Source organism: Hypanus sabinus, chromosome 6 (assembly GCF_030144855.1).
Source record: "Hypanus sabinus isolate sHypSab1 chromosome 6, sHypSab1.hap1, whole genome shotgun sequence".
Taxonomy (NCBI): domain Eukaryota; kingdom Metazoa; phylum Chordata; class Chondrichthyes; order Myliobatiformes; family Dasyatidae; genus Hypanus; species Hypanus sabinus.
Window position 1 is genome coordinate 127,617,212 of NC_082711.1, and position 20,554 is coordinate 127,637,765.

Below are 20,554 nucleotides of genomic sequence, written 5' to 3' on the forward strand. Positions count from 1 at the left end.
GCTTTGAAGTTTGCATCATCTGGCCTTTCCTAATGATGACTGTGAACAAGCCATAGCCCTAACAAGCTAATTAAGGTCGAAACCTTGGTAAAAGTTATCTGAGAACTCAAATCTTTTGGGGTGCCCAAACTTTTGCATGGTGCTCCTTTACTTTTTTCACTCTAAAATTGTACAAAACATAAATAATACACTAATCTTGCTTAAAATGTTGAAAAGAATGTTTCATCTTTAATTTTATGACTTTTGGAGATCATTTCATCTTCTACTCACTTAACTATTCACAGTAACAGAAATTTTGACTGCGGTGCCCAAACCTTTGCATGCTACTGTAAGTATTTGACCATAAGATATAAGAGCAGAATTAGGCCATTTGGCCCATCAAGTATGCCTCACCATTTCATCATGGCTGATCCAATTTTCCTCAGCCCCAATCTCCTGCCTTCTCCCCATATCCCTTAATGCAATTGGTAGAAAAAATGAAAGGGTTGACTATTTTCTAAATGGAGAAAAAATACGAAAAACTGAGGTGAAAAGGGACTTGAGAGTCCCTTTCCTAAAGGATTTCCTAAAGATTAATTTGCAGCTTGAGTCTGTGGTGAGGAACACAAATGCAATGTGAGCATTCATTACAAGAGGACTAGAATATAAAAGCAAAGATGTAATGTTGAGACTTTATAAAGCACTGATGAGGTCTCACTTGGAGTATTGTGAGCAGTTTTGGGCCCCTTATCTTAGAAAAGATGTGTTGAAACTTAAGAGGGTTCAAAGGAAGTTCACAACAATGATTTCAGGATTGAATGGCTTGTCAAATGAGGAGCATTTTAATGGCTCTGGGCCTGTATTTTCAGGAATTCAGAAGAATAAGGGGTGACCTCATTGAATCCGATTGAATAGTGAAAGGCCTTGATAGAGAGGATGTGGAGAGGATGTTTCCTCTGGTGGGAGAACTTAAGACCAGAGGAAACAGCTTCAGAATAGAGGAGTGTCCTTTTCAAACAGTAATGAGGAGGAATTTCTTTAGCCAGAGAGTGGTGAATCTGTAGATTTTTTTTGCCACAGATAGCTGTGGAAGCCAAATCTTTATGCATATTTAAGGCAGAAGTTGATAGACCATACACTTCCAGACATTGTATTCCATGTGCCATTTCTTTGCCCATTCTCCTAATCTAAATTCTTTTGCAGCCTCTCTGCTTCCTCAAAACTACTAGCCCCTCCAGCTATCTTTATATCATCTGCAAACTTTTCAACAAAGCCATCAATTCTGTCATCCAAATCATTGACATATGACGTAAGAAGAATCGGTCCCAGCAGAGACCCCTGTGGGACACCACTAATCACCGGCAGCCAGACAGAAAAGGTTCTCTTTATACCCACTCTGCCTGCTGCCAGTCAGCCTCTGGTTTATCCATGCTAGAATCTTTCCTGTAATAAGATGGGCCCATAGCTTGTTAAACAGCCTCATGTGTGGCACCTTGTCAAATGCCTTCTGAAAATCCAAGTGCATAACATGAACCAATTTTCCTTTGTCTATCTTGCTTGTCATTTCTTCAAAGAATTTCAACATTTTTGTCAGACAAGATTCTCCCTTCAGGACACCATGCTGACTATGGCCCATTTTATCATGTGCCTCCACATACCCTGAGACCTCATCCTTAATAATCAACTCCAACATCTTCCCAACCACTGAGGTCAGACTAACTGGCCTATAATGTCCTTTCTTCTGCCTGTCTCTCTACTTAAAGAGTGGAGTGACTTTTGTAATTTTCCTGTCTTCCAGAATCTAATGATTCTTGAAAGATCATTGCTAGTGCCCCCACAATCTCTTCAGCCACCTCTTTCAGAAGTCTGGGGTGATATCTATTATAAGACCATAGAACCATAGAATATTACAGCACAGAAACAGGCCCTTCGGCCCTTCTTGGCTGTGCTGAACCATTTTTCTCCCTAGTCCCACTGACTTGCGCCTGGACCATATCCCTCCATACCCCTCTCATCCATGTACCTGTCCAAGTTTTTCTTAAATGTTAAAAGTGTTCCTGCATTTACCACTTCATCTGGCAGCTCATTCCACACTCCCACCACTGCCTGTATGAAGAAGATCCCCTTAATGTTCCCTTTAAACTTTTCCTCCTTCACCCTTACCCATGTCATCTTTTTTTTTTCTCCCCTAGCCTCAGTGGAAAAAGCCTGCTTGCATTCACTCTAGCTATACCCATGATAATTTTATATACCTCTCTCAAATCTCCCCTCATTCTTCTACGCTCCAGGGAATAAAGTCCTAATCTATTCAATCTTTCTCTGTAACTCAGTTTCTCAAGTCCTGGCAACATCCTTGTAAACCTTCTCTGCACTCTTTCAACCTTATTAATATCCTTCCTGTAATTTGGTGACCAAACGACTTTTCAGTTTCCCTAGAATCTTCTCTTTAGTTATGGTAACTTCACACATTTCATGACCCCTGACACCTGGAATTTCCATCATGCTGCTAGTGTCTTCTACTGTAAAAACTGTTGCAAAATATTTATTCAGTTGTCCACCATTTAGTTGTCGCCCATTACCAGATCGCCAGCATCATTTTCCTGCAGACTGATATTCACTCTCACCTCTCTTTTACACCTTATGTATCTGAAGAAACTTTTGGAATTATTATTGTCTGGCTCACTTTCATAATCCATCTTTACCTTCTTAAATGACTTTGTTAGTTACCTTCTATGGTTCTTAAAAGCTTCCCAATCCTCTAAATTCCCACTAATTTTTGCTCTATTATATGCCTTCTCTTTGGCTTTTAAGTTGGCTTTGACTTATTATCCATGGTTTGTGTCATCTTTCCTTTAGAATACTTCTTCCTCTGGGATGTACATATCCTGTGCCTTCGGAATTTCTTCCAGAAATTCCAGTCATTGCTGCTCTGCCATCATCCCTGCCAGTGTACTTTTCAATTCTGGCCAGCTCCTCTGTTGTGCCTCTGTAATTCCCTTTACTCTGCTGTGGATACATCTGACTTTAGCTTCTCCTTCTCAAATTTCAGGGTGAATTTGATCACATTATAATCACTTGCCCCTTTGGGTTCTTTTACCTTCAGATCTTTAATCAATTCTGGTTCATTGCAAAACACCCAATCCAGAATAGCTGACCCTCTAGTGGGCTCAACCACTATAAACATGGACTTCTATAGACATGAATTGATTAAGGATAATCAGCATGGCTTCGTGCATGGTAGGTCATGTCTAACAAATCTTACAGAAGTTTTTGAGGAAGTTACCAGGAATATGGATGTTGTCTACATGGACTTCAACAAGGGATTTGGCAAGGTTCCACATGGGAGTTTGGTCGCTCATCATTCAAGGTGAGGTAGTACATTGGATTAGACATTGGCATCATGGGAGAAGCCAGAGAGTGGTAGTAGATGCTTGCCTCTCTGACTGGAAGCCTGTGACCAGCGAAGTGCCGCAGGGATCGATGCTGGTTCCATTGTTGTTGGTCATCTATATCAATAATCTCAATGATAATGCGGTTAACTAGGTCAAATTTGTGGATGACACAAAGATTGGGGATGTCAGCATTGGCTGTATTGGATTGGGTATTGTGTAATGAACCAGAGCTGATTAGAGAGATGTAAGTGAAGGAACCCTTATGAGGCAGTGATCATAACATGATTGAGCTCACTGTGAAATTTGAGAAAGAGAAGCCAAAATCCGATGCGTCGGTATTTCAGTGGAGTAAAGGAAATTATAGTGGCACAAGAGAGGAACTGGCCAAGGTTGACTGGAAAGGGACACTAGTGGGAAGGACAGCAGAGCAGCAGTGGCTGGAGTTTATGCGAGAAATGAGGAAGGTGCAAGACAGATATATTCCAAAGAAGAAATTTTTGAATGGAAAAAGGATGCAACCATGGCTGACAAGAGAAGTCAAAGCCAAAGTAAAAGCAAAGCAGAGGGCATACAAGGAAGCAAAAATTAGTGGGAGGACAGAGGATTGGGAAGTTTTTAAAAGCTTACAAAAGGAAACTAAGAATGTCATTAAGAGGGAAAAGGTGAACTATGAAAGGAAGCTAGCAAATAATATCAAAGAGGATACTAAAAGCTTTTTCAAGTGTATAAAGAGTAAAAGACAGGTGAGAGTAGATATAAGACTGATAGAAAATGATGCTGGAGAAATTGTAATGGGAGATAAGGAGATGGTGGAGGAACTGAACGAGTATTTTGCATCAGTCTTCACTGAGGAAGACATCAGCAATATACCGGACATTCAAAGTGGCAGGGAAGAGAAATATGTGCAGTCACAATTACGACAGAGAAAGTACTCAGGAAGCTGAATAGTCTAAGAGTAGATAAATCTCCTGGACCAGATGGAATGCACCCTCATGTTCTGAAGGAAGGAGCAGTGGAGATTGCGGAGGCATTAGCAATGATCTTCCAAATGTCGATAGATTCTGGCCTGGTTCTGGAGGACTGGCAAATGTCACTCCACTATTTAAGAAGGGGGCAAGGAAGCAAAAAGGAAATTATAGACCTGTTAGCTTGACATTGGTGGTTGGGAAGTTGTTGGAGTCGATTGTCAAGGATGAGGTTACGAAGTACCTGGAGGTTTATGACAAGATAGGCAGAACTCAGCATGGTTTCCTTAGAAGAAAATCCTGCCTGACAAACCTAGCGCAATTTTTTGAGGAATTTAGAAGTAGGCTAGACAAAGGAGATGCAGTGGATGTTGTGTATTTGGATTTTCAGAAGGCCTTTGACAAGGTGCCGCACATGAAGCTGCTAAACAAGATAAGAGCCCATGGAATTACGGGGAAGGTTACATATGTGGATAGAGCGTTGGTTGATTGGCAGGAAACAGAGAGTGGGAATAAAGGGATCCCATTCTGGTTGGCTGCCGGTTACCAGTGGTTTTCCACAGGGGTCCGTGTTGGGAACGCTTCTTTTTACATTGTATATCAACGATTTGGATTATGGAATAGATGGCTTTGTGGCTAAGTTTGCTGATGATACAAAGATAGGTGGAGGGGCCGGTAGTGCTGAGGAAACAGTCTGCAGAGAGACTTGGATAGATTGGGGGAATGGGCAAAGAAGTGGCAAATGAATTACAATGTCGGAAAGTATACGGTCATGCACTTTGGTAGAAGAAATAAACGGGCAGACTATTATTTAAATGGGGAGAGAATTCAAAGTTCTGAGATGCAATGGGACTTGGGAGTCCTCGTGCAGGATACCCTTAAGGTTAAACTCCAGATTGAGTTGGTGGTGAAGAAGGCGAATGCAATGTTGGCATTTGTTTCTGGAGGAATAGAGTATAGGAGCAGGGATGTGATGTTGAGGCTCTATAAGGCACTGGTAAGACCTCACTTGGAATACTGTGTTTATTCACTTGGAATACTTATTTAAGAAAGGATGTGCTGACATTGGAGAGGGTTCAGAGAAGATTCACTAGAATGATTCCAGGAATGAGAGGGTTAACATATGAGGAACGTTTGACCGCTCTTGGACTGTACTCATTGGAGTTTAGAAGAATGGGGGGGGATCTCATAGAAACAGTTTGAATGTTGAAAGGCATGGACAGAGTGGATGTGGCAAAGTTGTTTCCCATGGTGGGGGAGTCTAGTACGAGAGGACATGACTTGAGGATTGCAGGGCACACATTCAGAACAGAGATATGAAAAAAAAAATTTCTTTAGCCAGAGGGTGGTGAATCCATGGAATTTGTTGTCACGGGCGGCAGTGGAGGCCAAGTCATTGGGTGTATTTAAGGCAGAGATTGATAGGTATCTGAGTAGTCAGGGCATCAAAGGTTATGGTGAGAAGGCAGGGGAATGGGACTAAAGGGGAGATTGGATTAGCTCATGATGAAATGGCGGAGCAGACTCAATGGGCCGAATGGCCGACTTCTGCTCCTTTGTCTTATGGTTTATTATTTTGTGTTATATGTTTTATATTTCTAATTAATTTGGATCACTTTATAGAGATCTGTTTTCACTTTGGCACAAAAGAGTCTATTTTTCTGCTGATCAGTGTTAAAAAAGTCAAATTAAATCTTTTGTGATTCCGTGTTGTAAAACAATAAAACATGAAAACTTCTAAGGTGAGGAGGTGATTACTTCTTATAGGTCCTGTATACAGTGAATGGTAGAGCAGAGGGATCTGAGAAGTTGTGTGCAGTTCTATTCAACTTCCTCCAGAAAAGCTATCAGTCAGCTTAAAAGAGTACAGTGAAAATTTACAAGGATGTTGTTTGGACTTAAGGACCTGAGTTGTAGTGAAAGGTGGAATAGGTTAGGGCTTCATTCCCTGGAGCACAGGAGAATGTGGGAGATTTGATAAAAGTATACAAAATTATGAGGCATATTGATAGGATAAATGTAAGCAATATTTTTCCACTGAGGCAGTGCAACAGGGTTAAATAGGGATAGGGATGTTAGATTAAATGCAAAGGACAGGATGGCAAATAGGAGAACTTTCTTTTGGTATAGGGCAGGATGCAGTGCAGCAGGTAGTCTGTTGCCCCACTGCTCCAAAGAACCCGTTTCTTAGTGCAGTTTGTGCATTCAAACCATCTCTTTCTGGCACCTCGCAGTTTTCTCCCACATCCTAAAGATGTTCTCAGGGAAATGCACGGCAAAACTGTGGCAAATGTTCAGGGAACATTTGCATTGTGTTCTGCATAGGCATGTTCCATTAAGACAGGGAAAGGATGGTGGAGTAAAAGAACCATGGTGTACAAAGGATGTGAAAAATCTAGTTAAGAAGAAAAGAAAAGCTTACGAAAGGTTCAAGAAATTAGATATTGATAGAGTTCTAGAAAATTACAAGGTTGCCAGGTAAAAGTTTAAGCAAGAAATCAGGAGAGCAAGAAGGGACCATGAGAAGTCCTTGGTGGGCAGGATTAAGTAAAACCCCAAGGCATTCTACAAGTATGTGAAGAGCAAGAGGATGAGCCGTGTGAGAATAGGACTGATCATGAGTGATGGTAGGACCATGTGCATGGAGCCAAAGGAGGTAGCAGATGTACTTAATGAATACTTTACTTCAATATTCATCAGAGAAAAGGACCTTGGCAATTGCGAGGATGACTTACAGTGGACTGAAACGTTTGAGCATATAGACATTAAGAAAGAAGATGTGCTGGAGTTTTTGAAAAGCATCAGGCTAGATAAGTCACCAGGATCAGATGAGATATACCCCAGGCTGCTGTGGGAAGCGACGGCAGAGATTTCTGAGCCTCTGGCAATTATCTTTGCATCTTCAAAGAGATGAGTACAGAGGAGATTTACTAGAATGTTACCTGGGTTTCAGCACCTAAGTTACAGAGGAAGGTTGAACAAGTTAGGTCTTTATTCTTTGGAGCGTAGAAGGTTGAGGGGGGACTTGATAGAGGTATTTAAAATTATGAGGGGGGATAGATAGAGTTGACGTGGTTAGGCTTTTTCCATTGAGGGTAGGGGAGATACAAACAAGAGAACATGAGTTGAGAGTTAAGGGACAAAAGTTTAGGGGTAACACGAGGGGAAACTTCTTTACTCAGAGAGTGGTAGCTGTGTGGAACAAGCTTCCAATAGAAGTGGTAGAGGCAGGTTCAGTATTGTTATTTAAAGTAAAATTGGATAGGTATATGGACAGGAAAGGAATGGAGGGTTATCGGCTGAGTGCAGGCCAGTGGGACTAGGTGAGAGTAAGCGTTTGGCACAGACTAGAAGGGCCGAGGTGGCCTGTTTCCTTGCTGTAATTGTTATAGGGTTATATGGTTATATCAATAGGTATGGGAGAAGTACCAACGGATTGGAGGGTTGCAATTGTTGTTCTCTTGTTTAAGAAAGGGAGTAGAGATAACCCAAGAAATTATAGACCAGTGAGTCTTACTTCAGTGTTGGGCAGGTTGTTGGAGACGATCCGAGCTGCAGGTTTTATGAACATTTGGAGAGATATAATCTGATGAAGTATCGTCAGCATGGCTTTGTCAAGGGTAGGTTGTGCCCTTGATGAGAGACAATATGGGTAGCCAGAGGCTTTTTACCAGGGTTAAAATGGCTAACAGGAGGGGGCATAGTTTTAAGATTCTTGAGAGTAGGTACCGAGGAGACGTCAGGGGTAGGTTTTCACACAGAGAGTGGTGGGTGCATGGAATGAACTGCCGGTGACAGTGCTGGAGGTGGATACAATAGGGTTTTTAAGAGACTTTTGGATAGGTACATGGAGCTTAGAAAAATAGAGCGTTATGTATTAGGGAAATTCTAGGCAGTTTCTAGAGTAGGTTACATGGTTGGCACAACATTGTGGGCCAAGGGCCTGTAAAGTGCTGTAGATTTTATGTTCTATGGTGGTTAATTCCCACTAGGTTTCCTTCAGTGTGATTTTACATTTAGTGATACAGCACAGTAACAACCCTTCTGACCCGCAAGCCCACACTACCCAATTACACCCTTGTGACCAATTAACACATTAACTCATATATCTTTGGATGGTGGGAGGAAACTGAAGCAGCCAGAGGAAACTCAAACAGTCAAAGGGAGAATGCACAGATTCCTTAAGAGAGTGGCAGGAATTGAATCCGAGTCTGGGCGCTGTAAACTGGTGCTCTACCACTATGCTACCATCCTGCTCTAACAGCACACTTCTGTGGCCGATGTGGGTAAGTGGAAGAAAATCAAAGGAAGGATGGTTGCTGATGGAACATGAAAAAGAAAATGGGTGAATGGTTGGGGTGGACGAGACTGATTTGTTGCTTTACTAGAACTGGCATGTACAGGTGGGCTGATTAATTCCCTCTTGTTTGACAGTAAGAGATACAATGGTGGGGCTGTGGAATTCACCACCAGATTGTTCATGAGAGCAGGAGGTGGGTGTCATAGGTTGCGAGAACATTGTGTGGGATTGGGAACTTAACAGCCTGACAGGTCCAAACCGAACTGTTTCCCTTTTCTCAGTATAAGTTTCCTTTCCACTTTCTTCAGCACCTCCGCCTGTCTGTGAATGAAATGGGCCAGTGCCACGTACAGCACCTCTGGTTTCAGTCCATCCTGGATATGCTCTGGCACTTCCACACCCATCCTATTCCCTTGGAATCTGGAGGTTCTGCTGACATTACTCTCCGTACCTACGTCCTCGTCCCACAGCCCTTCCCAGGTAGGTAGATTCTTCAAAGTTCTTGCTGCGGTTTCATTTCTTAAAGAATAATTGTTACCATAATTATTGACCATAATACATTTAGTTGTTTGAGATTCCACCAATCACCTCTCATCTACCTAGAGCTGGTTGACTGGACACTTATTGTTGATATGAATTTAATGATTCATCGTTAGTGGCCATACCTTCAGCTCAAGAATTTCCTTCTGACAGCTCTCCACCTCCAATCAATCTATTTCAGCAAGAGAGCTGCCTGCTGGGAGCAACTCAGCTCTTTTGGAAGCAGCTGGAACTCTCAGTAGGTTCGTCTGAACCACCTTTTCAATAACCGCTGTATTGAGTCTGACCCCTTCGTATAATAAGGTAAATCAGTTATGTGTAGATAGTTGTGGAATGATTTGTGCATCTTTCAGTAATTGCTGAACAATGTTACATGAACACCCTAAATGATTATCTGTCATCACAGAACTAATTAGAGCAGTATTTTCACAGATGGAGCTTCTTGCTGTTCTCCCTGGAGTTCTGCCTGAGTGCCACCAGTTTCCACACCAGACTTGGCTTGGCTGGAAACTGATGGGACTGGGGAGGTGACTAGGAAGACTTGAGTTTGTCTTGTTGCTCTGTGGTAGAGACATTTTCTATCGAGTTAGGCCAATAATCCTATTCTTGTTGCTTACTTGATTTAATAGATAGTGATAGTGCACATTGTTGGATGTTTTTGATTCGTACAAACATTTTACTAGTGAAACACTTTTAACATTTGTCCAGTTGGCCAGTGACCTACTTAAACCAAAGTAATTGACTGTGTTTGTGAATCTACAATACTTTGTCAACAAGGCTGAGCCACAGCTCTAAAATCTTACCCAACTAACACAGCAGAATATTTTAGACAGTGCAAGGCATAGAAAGGACAAACACAACTGAACACTGTGTGAGGACAGAATCAGAGGTCAGAACTTGAAAATGAGCCGATGGCAAGGTGAGGGGGGAATACCAGTAAACACAATTCACAGAATTATTAAGGACACATTAAGAAAGGCATGCAGCAAAATATATTAAAATAGCATGAATGAGATTTGCTCAGTGGCAAATGAGATTTGCGTATGTGTGCAAGGGCCTGTCTGTGCCTTAATCCACACTTTCTTTATATTTAAAGGCAATATTTGTACAAAATAAGACAGAATGCAAGTCAATTGGACCCTCTCCCACAACTTGAAGAGATCTTTATTGATTTATTTGGGAGGGAACCTTTCAATGGCCTTGGGATGCAGAGCTTGAAGGGTATGTATCACATTACTTGAATACTTCATTACATTGACATACCCATATGCACAGTGTAGAAGTGCAAAGCACTGCATGAAGTAACAGTAATCCAACTGCCTATCTGTGCTATATATCATCCTACATCATCTGTCATAGAGCAAGGAGACCCACCTGGAGTGATGTCTCTAAACATCAAAATCAGTGAAGTGTCAGCATAGACATTGACAATTCCTGAATAGAGGCTGGTGACTGTGGTCACAAGGTGGTGTTTGAGGCCCATGGGGAAACTTGACCACACAATCTATTCAGGTTGTGCAAAACTGGGAGCTGGTGAGTACAGGCCACACAGTTTGGGGAGCTTCTGTGAGAAATTAGCTGAAGTATTTTCTACCAGTATTCACTAAGGAGAAGGTCATAGAGAATAGCAAGAGCAATGTGGAGAATTCTAATGCATTTTCAGATCAATGAAAGAGACCATAAGACATAGGAGACAAACTAGGCCATTCGGCCCATCGAGTCTGCACCATTTCACTGTGACTGAGCCATTTCTCACTTAGTCCCATATATGTGCCTTTTTCTCATAATATTTCACCACCAGATTAAAAAGAAACTATCAATCCCAACCTTAAATGCACCTAGGACCTGGCCTCCACAACCGCCTGTGGCAACAAATTCTACAAATTTATCACCCTCTAGCTGAAGAAATTCCTCCTCTATTTTGAGGCTGTTCCCTCGAGTCCTAGGCTCCTGCACCAAAGGAAACATCCTCTTTACGTCCACTCTATGCAGGTCTTTCAACATTCAATAGGTTTTAATGAGGTCCCCCCTTGTTCTTTTAAATTCCAGCGAGTGCATGTCCAGAGCCTTCAATCACTGCCCATAACCCTTCCATTCCCAGAAACATTCTCGTGAATCTCCTCTGAACCCTGTCCAATGTCAGCACGTCCCTTCTTAAAAAAGGGCCCAAAACTGCTCACAATACTCCAAGTGAGGACTCGCCATTGTCTTATGCAGCCTCAGCACTGCACCCTTGTTTTTTATATTCTACTCCTCTTGAAATAAATGCTGCATTGCACACTGTTTCAAACTGCTAATTAACTTTTAAAGACTCCTGCACAAGGACTTCCAAATCCTTTTACACCTTGGATTTTTGAATTTTCTCCCCCTTTAGAAAGTAGTCCATGCTTTTATTCCTTCTTCCGAAGAGCATGGCCATATACTTCATGACACTGCCACCTCTTTGCCCTTTCTCCTAACTTATCTAAGTCCTTCTGCAGCCTCTCAACTTCCTAACACTACCTGCCCATCCACTTATCTTCGTATTATCCACAAACTTGGCCTCAAAGCCGTCAATTTTATATCCAAGTCGTTGACCTACAACGTAAAATGAATAGGTCCCAATACAGACCCCTGTGGAACACCACTAGTCACCAGCAGCCACTTCATGAAGACTCCATTTATTCCCACTCTTTGCCTCCTGCCAATCAGCCAATCCTCATTTATCCTTGGAAGCATGAATTGGAAACAGATGTTCTCAGGGAAACATACAGAAGAAATGTGGCAAATGTTCAGGGGATATTTACGTGGGGTTCTGAGTAGGTACTTTTCAATGAGATATGGTAGGGTACAAGATCTGTGGTGGAGAAAGGCTGTTGTAAATCTAGTTGAGGGGAAAAGAAGAGCTGACAAGAGGTTCAAAAAACTAAGTAATGATAGGAATCTAGAAGATTATAAGGCTAGCAGGAAGGAACTTAAGAATGAAGCTTTTACTATCACTCCAGCATAATTTTCCAGCGTTCCAATATCTACTGTTGCCTCTCTTTTATTGTTTTTATATCTGAGGAAACTTAGAAACATAGAAAACATACAGCACAATACAGGCCCTTCGGCCCACAAAGCTGTGCCGATCATGTCCCTACCTTAGAACTACCTAGGCTTTAACCATAGCCCTCTATTTTTCTAAGCTCCATGTAGCCATCAGGAGTCTCTTAAAAGACCCTATCGTTTCCGCCTCCACCACTGCTGCTGGCAGCCCATTCCACGCACTCACCACTCTGTGTAAAAAAACTTACTCCTGACATCTCCTCTGTATCTACTTGCAAGCACCTTAAAACTATGCCCTCTAGTCCTAGCCATTTTGGCCCTGGGGAAAAGCCTCTGACTATCCACATGATCAATTCCTCTCATTATCTTGAACACCTCTATCAGGTCACCTCTCAACCTCCGTTGCTCCAAGGAGAAAGGGCCGAGTTCACTCAACCTATTCTCATGAGGCATGCTCCCTAGTCCAGGCACCATCCTTGTGAATCTCCCGTGCACCCTTTCTATGGCTTCCACATCTTTCCTGTAGTGAGGCAACCAGAATTGAGTACAGTACTCCAAGTGGGGTCTGATCAGCGTTTTATATAGCCGCAACATTACCTCTCAGCTCTTAAGCTCAATCGCATGATTGATGAAGGCCAATGCACCGTATGCTTTCTTAACCACAGAGTCAACCTGCATAGCAGCTTTGAGTGTCCTGTGGACTCGGACCCCAAGATCCCTCTGATCCTCCACACTGCCAGGAGTCTTACCATTAACACTATATTCTGCCATCATATTTGACCTACCAAAGTGAACCACTTCACACTTATCTGGGTTGAACTCCATCTGCCACTTCTCAGCCCAGTTTTGCATCCTATCAATGACCCATTGTAACCTCTGACAGCCCTCCACACTATCCACAACATCCCCAATCTTTGTGTCATTCACAAATTTACTAACTCATCCCTCCAGGTAATTTATAAAAATCTCAAAGAGTAGGGGCCCCAGAACAGATCCCTGAGGCACACCACTGGTGACTGACCTCCATGCAGAATATGACCCATCAACAACCACTCTTTGCCTTTTGTGGGCAAGCCAGTTCTGGATCCACAAGGCAATGTGTCCTTGGATCCTATGCCACCTTACTTTCTCAATAAGCCTTGTACGGGGTACCTTATCAAATGCCTTGCTAAAATCTATATACACTACCTTCATCGATGTGTTTAGTCACATCCTCAAAAAATTCAATCAGGCTCATAAGGCACGACCTGCCTTTGACAAAGCCATGCTGAATTATATTATGTCTCTCCAAATGTTCATAAATCCTGCCCTTCAGGAGCTTTTCCATCAACTTACCAACTACTGAAGTAAGACTCACTGGCCTGCAATTTCCTGGTGTATCCCTACTCCCTTTCTTGAATAAGGGAACAACCTCTGCAACCCTCTAATCCTCCGGAACCTCCCCCATCTGCATTGATGATGCAAGGATGATTGCCAGAGGCTCAGCAATCTCCTCCCTCGCTCCCCACAGCAGCCTGGGGTACACCTCATCCAGTCCCGGTGACATATCCAACTTGATGCTTTCCAAAAGCTCCAGCACATCATCTTCCTTAATATCTACATGGTCAAGCTTTTCAGTCCACTGCAAGTCATCCCTACAATCGCCAAGATCCTTTTCCATAGTGAATACTGAAGCAAAATATTATAAATACCTCTGCTATTTCCTCCAGTTCCATACACACTTTTCCACTGTCACACTTGATTGATCCTATTCTGTCACATACTTCTCTTATTCTCTTCACATACTTGTAAAATGCCTTGGGGTTTTCCTTATAATCTTCTTGATTCATATCATTACCTAGTTTTTTGAAACTTTTGTAAGCTCTTCTTTTCTCCTTGACTAGATTTACAACAGCCTTTGTACACCATGGATCTTGTAGCCTACCATCCTTTCCCTGTCTCATTGGAATGTACCTACTCAGAACCCCACGGAAAAATCCCCTGAACATTTGCCACATTTATTCCATACGTTTCCCTGAGAACATCGAGAAATTTAAGGTGGGGGGGTTATATGGGAGGCAGGATTTAAGGGTTGGTACAACATTGTGGGCCGAAGGGCCTGTACTGTGCTGTACTGTTCTATGTTCTAATTTATGCTTCCTAATTCCTGCCTGATAGCGTCTTATCTCCCTTTACTCCAATTTAACTTTTCCCTAACTTGTCTGTTCCTATCCCTCTCCAATTCTATGGTAAAGGAGATCGAATTATGATCACGAACTGCAAACTGCACACCTGACCAGGTTCATTTCCCAATACCAGATCAAGTACAGCCTCTCCTCTTGTAGGCTTATCTACATATTGTGTCAAGAAACCTTCCTGAACACACCCAATAAACTCCACCCCATATAAACCCCTTGCTCTAGGGAGATGCCAATCAATATTTGGGAAGTTAAATTCTCCCACTACAACAACCCTGTTATTATTACTCCTTTCCAGAATCTGTCTCCCTATCTGCTCCTCGATGTCCCTGTTACTATTGGGTGGTCTATAAAAAACACCTAGCAGTGTTATTGACCCCTTCCTATTCCTAACTTCCACCCACAGAGGCTCCATAGACAAACTCTCCATGACTTCCTCCTTTTCTGCAGCCGTGACACTATCTCTGATCAACAGTGCCACACCCCCACATCTTTTGCCTCTCCCTATCCTTTCTGAATCATCTAAAGCCTGACACTTGAAGTAGCCATTCCAGCCCCTGCACCATCCAAGTCTCTGTAATAGCCACAACATCATAGCTGCTAGTATCCTCTTTGATAACTGACTTTTATATTCTAACTCCTCCCCCCCACCGTGGTTTTTTAAATTGCTTTCTGTTGAGTTTTTTTAAAATTCCCAATCCTCTATTTTTGCTCTTATATATCCTCCCATTTGCCTTTATGTTGCCTTTCACTTCTTTTGTCAGCCACAATTACTTATCCTGCCTTTAAAATACTTCTTCCTCTTCGGGATATATCTATCCTGCGCCTTCCGAACTTCACCCAGAACCTCCAGCCATTGCTGCTCTGCTGTCATTCTTGCTGGTGTCGCCTTTCAATCAACTTTGGCCAGCTTCTCTCTCATGTCTCCGTAATTTCCTTTACTCCACAGTAATACTAATACATCTGACTTCAGCTTCTCAGTCTCAAATTACAAGGTGAATTCTGTCATATTATGATCCCTGCTACCTGAGGATACCATTAACTTAAGCTCCCTAATCCTATCCAATTCATTACACAACACCAAATCCAGAATTATTGATCCTCTACTGCTTGAAGAGCATTCAGGTAGATAATTTCCCAGACTGATGAGTTCTGTCCTAGGTTATTCAAACAGGTTACAATAATGGGCGTAGAAGCGGTGGATGGAGTTTAATGTGGAAAATTGTGAAATGTTGCACTTTAGGAGTTCAAAAGTATTCAGCTAATGATAGGATCCTTACCAGTATTGATGTACAGAGGGATCTTTGGTCTAAATTCAAGTGGTAATACAGTTAGTAAAGATGTAAAGAGGCAAGTATCATGCTTGCTCTCACCACTAGGGGCATTAAGTCTGGAAGTCATGTTGTGGTATAAAACTTTGGCTGCACTGCAGGTGGAATATTACCTGTAGCTTAGTGTCTGTAGGTGGACTCCCAACAAACTTTGAATAAAACTCCAACCAATGAAACTGAGGGTGAAATAGAAGATAAACTCAAGGAAATCTGCAGATGCTGGAAATTCAAGCAACACACACAAAATGCCGGTGGAACGCAGCAGGTCAGGCAGCATCTATAGGGAGAAGTGCTGGCGACATTTCAGGCCGAGACCCGAAGTCTTGACGAAGGGTCTCGGCCCGAAACGTCAACAGCACTTCTCCCTATAGATGCTGCCTGACCTTTTGCGTTCCACCAGCATTTTGTGTGTGTTGCGTGAAATAGAAGATGATGGAATTAGAGGCAACACGTGGATAAGGAATTGTTTTTCGGGTAGGAAGAGAAGTTGGATCTCTCATATGCACAGGTAGTTCCCAGAATCTTTGCTGAAGACAGCTTTTCCTGAGATTTATTGATAATTTAATTTAAAGATCGGCAGGCATCTGCTTGTGTTGCTTTCATTAAGTGGCACTGTGGAAAGTGTAGATCAGATCAGAAAGATTTAGTTGATATATTTACACTTCACTACAGTGTAGAAGGAAGACTTTCGACCCATGCCAGATCAGTTACCATTTTTCACTTATTTCATGGAAAGAGAGAGTGAGAGAGAGTATAGAAACGAGTCTTCTGGTACATCAAGTTCATGCCAACCATCAACTGCCCCATCACACCAATCCCATTTTATTCAGCCTATATTCCCATCAGTACCCTTTTGATTCTACCCTGCACCCACAAACTAAGGGCATTTTATAGTGGCCACTTAACCTAGTAACCAGCATGCTTCTGGGATGTGGGAGGAAGCCAAGGCCCCAGGGGAAACCCCCATACTGAACATGTAAATCCATGGAGATAGTACTCAGCTCAGGATCTGTCTGGGTTTCTGGAGCTACTGAGAGGACAACTGATGGGTGAATGGGTAAAGCTGTGGCAGGTGCAATTCAGACAGGAATGAGGAATGTTATTATCCAATCTGAGGGTAACAAGGATATAAATATTTTCAAAATGATGGAGGAGCAGAAAGATTCTGAGGTTCCAGGACAAATCCCATTCAAAGCAAATACTCCAAGTGGAGTATTGCCTGCACCTCAGTGGGATTGGAGTACCTGTGGTCAGCAGACCTCCTGTTAGACCACAATGCTGTACTGCATTTGCCTGGGCACAGTATCTTGTGAGAACTTTCTTGGTTTTGAAAAGGTGCAGTACAGATGCTAATAGTCCAGGGAGACAAGCAGTGTTTCAACCACATCCACAAAAACCTCTCAGAGAGTTGGTGACATGTATCTAATGTGTGTTCACCTTCAAGATGTGCACAGAATCCTTCGCATATTCATGAGAGCCACCTTAACTAGTTACTACTGGCACCTCATCAGTTCTTCAGAGAGTTCTGCTTTGAAATGTTTCATACTAATACAAGAAAGTAGAAATCATCGAGGTCATATCTGCTGTTCTGCCTCAGCATAGTCCCCAGACACCTTCATTCCATTAATATTGAGAAATCTTGGGGGGGGGGGTACAAGTTCAAATGATTCACCTTTCTCTGAGAGGAAGACACCTCAACCTAAACAGCCCACCCCTTATTCTGAAAATGTGAACCCAATACAAAATTTTTCAACAAGGCAAACACTATTCCCACATCCATTCTTTTCAGCCCTGTGGATTCTTGTATATTGCAATGATGTGCTCTCACCATTTTAAACTGGAGAGAATATTGTCTCAGTCTGCTACGTTTTTTGTCCTGTGTCAAATCTGCCACCACAAGAACCACACTGGTGAATCTTCTCAGCAAAAGGTCCAAACTGTGCACAATAGTCCCAGTTTTGTTTCATGAAGAACCTTTCACCAATCTTTGTACAAAAGTGACTCCAGGACACTGTGTTGCCTCCCTGGTGCTGAGCAGCTGCAGAACTTCCTCCTGGGGGAGGGGTAGGAGCCAGAAGCCACAGTGCATTTTGGCCCTAATTTCATAGCAGGACGGATGAGGTTCTGCAGAGTGAATAGACAGAGTTAGGAAAGAGGCTTAATAACTGGACTTAATGGCAGTGATTTCTGGATTTCTCCCTCTTTCACGTTAAGTTGGATAAGAATAGGAGAATTTGGCGATGAAAGTGGCTGAAGAGCTGGTGCAGTGGGCAGAAATTCAGGCTCCTGGATCCCTCTTCTAGGACAGAGGTGGTCTGTACAAGAGGGATGGGCTGAACCTGAACTGGAAAGGGGCCAATGCCCTGGCAAGCAGATTTGCTCCTGCTAGTAGGGAAGCTTTAGACTAGAATGGCAGGGTGTGGGATAACAAGCAGAAATGAGCAAATGGGTGCTGAAAATTAGTAAGGTCAGTAAACAAGATGTGCAACAGCATGGCAGGAAGAAAGGAAAGATTGTTGGATTAAATTGCATTTGTTTCAATGCAAGAGGCCTAACAGGTAAGGCAGATGAACATGGGCCAAGAAATACAATTCATGCAGGACTGGGATATTGTAGCTATTACAGGCACATGGCTGAAGGACTGCCAGCAAGATTTTCTAGGGTACAGGTGCTATAGGCCGGAGAGAGGTGGTGGAAAGAGAGAAGGGCAGCCGCATTTCTCATTAAGGAGAACATCTCAGTAATAATTCAAGATGAAATTACTGAGGGATCATTTAGTGAGGCCTAATGGGTGGAACTGAAAAATAAGAACACGATATTTGCGTGGAATAGGCTGCTGGAAATGGTGGTGGAGGAGGATACGATAGGGTCCTTTAAGAGACTCCTGGATAGGTACATGGAGCTTAGAAAAGTAGAGGTTTATGGGTAATGCTAGGTAATTTCTAAATAAGTTTAGCACAGAATTGTGGGCCAAAGAGCCTGTAATGTGCTGTAGGTTTTCTATGTTTCTATAATAATCACTTTGTTGGAATCGTACTATAGGCCCACAAATAGTTTATGGGTAAAAGAGGAACAGGTATGCAGGGAGATGACAAACAGTTGCAAGAATAATAAGATCGTTGTAAGTAAGGGATTTTAACCTTTCTAACATAGACTGGCTATGTTTAAGGGTTTAGTTTAGTGCTTAAGGGTTTTGATGGGGTGGGATTTGTTGAATGTGTCCAGGGATGTTTCCCAATGCAATATACTATACTGAAGGCTTTACCAGGAAGAGGGCAAAGCTGGACCTACTCTTGGGAACTGGAGCAGGACAAGAGCTTGGGGAGTCGGTGTGGGACCAGTGACCATAAGACTATAAGACAAAGGAGCAGAAGTCAGCCATTCAGCCCATCGAGTCTGCTCTGCCATTTCATCATGAGTTGATCCAATCTCCTCTTTAGTCCCATTCCCCTGCCTTCTCACTATAATGCTATTAGTTTTAAGGTACTTGTAGAAAAGGATAGTCCTGGTCCACAAATTAAAGTTTTAAATTGGGGCAAGGCAAACTTTGATGGTATTGTAAGTAACGTAATGGGAAGAAGTAGACACAATTCACAACCACAGTATTGAGTTGGGGTCTCTCATTAAGAGTCTGGTCTAAAGTGATGACGTTAATATGTAAAGATTTTAAGTGCATTTTTGAGTTTAGATTTTGGAGTTCAATAAAATATGATATGGGTTTCATTAAACATAAAACTCCTCACATCATTTTATTTGCAAAAACCTACATTGGTAACCCTGATGATCTGGGACGATTTCTGAGTTACTGAACATGGGTCATATTCTGTATGGAGGTCGGTGACCAGTGGTGTACCTCAGGGATCTGATTTGGGATCCCTTCTCTTTGCAATTTTTATGAATGACCTGATTGTGGAAGTGGAGGGATGGGTTAGTAAATTTACTGATGACACAAAGGTTGGGGGTGTTGTGGATAGTGTGGAGGTTTGTTAGAGGCTACAGTGGGGCATTGATAGGATGCAAAACTGGGCTGAGAAGTGGCAGATGGAGTTCAACCCAGATAAGTGTGAGGTTGTTCATTTTGGTAGGTCAGATATGATGGCAGAATATAGCATTAATGGTAAGACTCTTGGCAGTGTGGAGGATCAGAGGGATCTTGGGGTCCGAGTCCATAGGACACAAACAGACAGACAGACAGACATACCTTATTGATCCTGAGGGAAGTTGGGTTTCATTACAGCCGCACCAACCAAGAATAGTGAAGAAACATAGCGATATAAAACCATAAATGATTAAATAATAATAAGTTAATCATGTCAAGTGGAAATAGTTCCAGGACCAGCCTATTGGCTCAGGGTGTCTGACGCTCCGAGGGAGGAGTAGTAAAGTTTGATGGCCACAGGCAGGAATGACTTCCTATGATGCTCAGTGTTGCATCTCAGTGGAATGAAAGCTAAAAAAAACTGCTGTGCAGGTTGACTCTGTGGTTAAGAAGGCATACGGTGCACCGGCCTTCATCAATCCTGGGACAAACTCAGTCCCACAAGAGCCGAGAGGTAATGTTGCAGCTATGTGGTTGCTGGTGGGACCCCACTTGGAGTGCTGTGCTCAGTTCTGGACGCCTCATTGTGGGAGGGATGTGGAGGCACTGGAGGGAGGGGTTCAGGGGAGGTTTGCGGGAATGTTGCCTGGAATGGGGTGCGTGCCTTATGAGAATAGGTTGAATGAACTTGGCTTTTTCTCATTGGAGCAGCGGAGAATAGGAGGTGACCTGGTGGGGGTGTGTGGGATGGTGAGAGGATTTTTCCCAGGGCTGATGTGGCTGACACAACAGGACGTGGTTTTC

At 42.7% G+C, this 20,554-nt stretch overlaps 1 protein-coding gene across 2 annotated transcripts in view; it reads left to right on the top strand.

The window, feature by feature from the left end:
• LOC132395817 (SH2B adapter protein 2) overlaps positions 1 to 20,554 on the top strand; it is a 155,111-nt gene that overhangs the window by 117,217 nt on the left and 17,340 nt on the right. For both annotated transcript variants that reach the window (XM_059972902.1, XM_059972900.1), the window contains one exon: positions 8,945 to 9,116. In XM_059972902.1, coding sequence (XP_059828885.1) covers positions 8,945 to 9,116 — 172 coding nt within the window. The remainder of the gene's footprint in view (positions 1 to 8,944; positions 9,117 to 20,554) is intronic.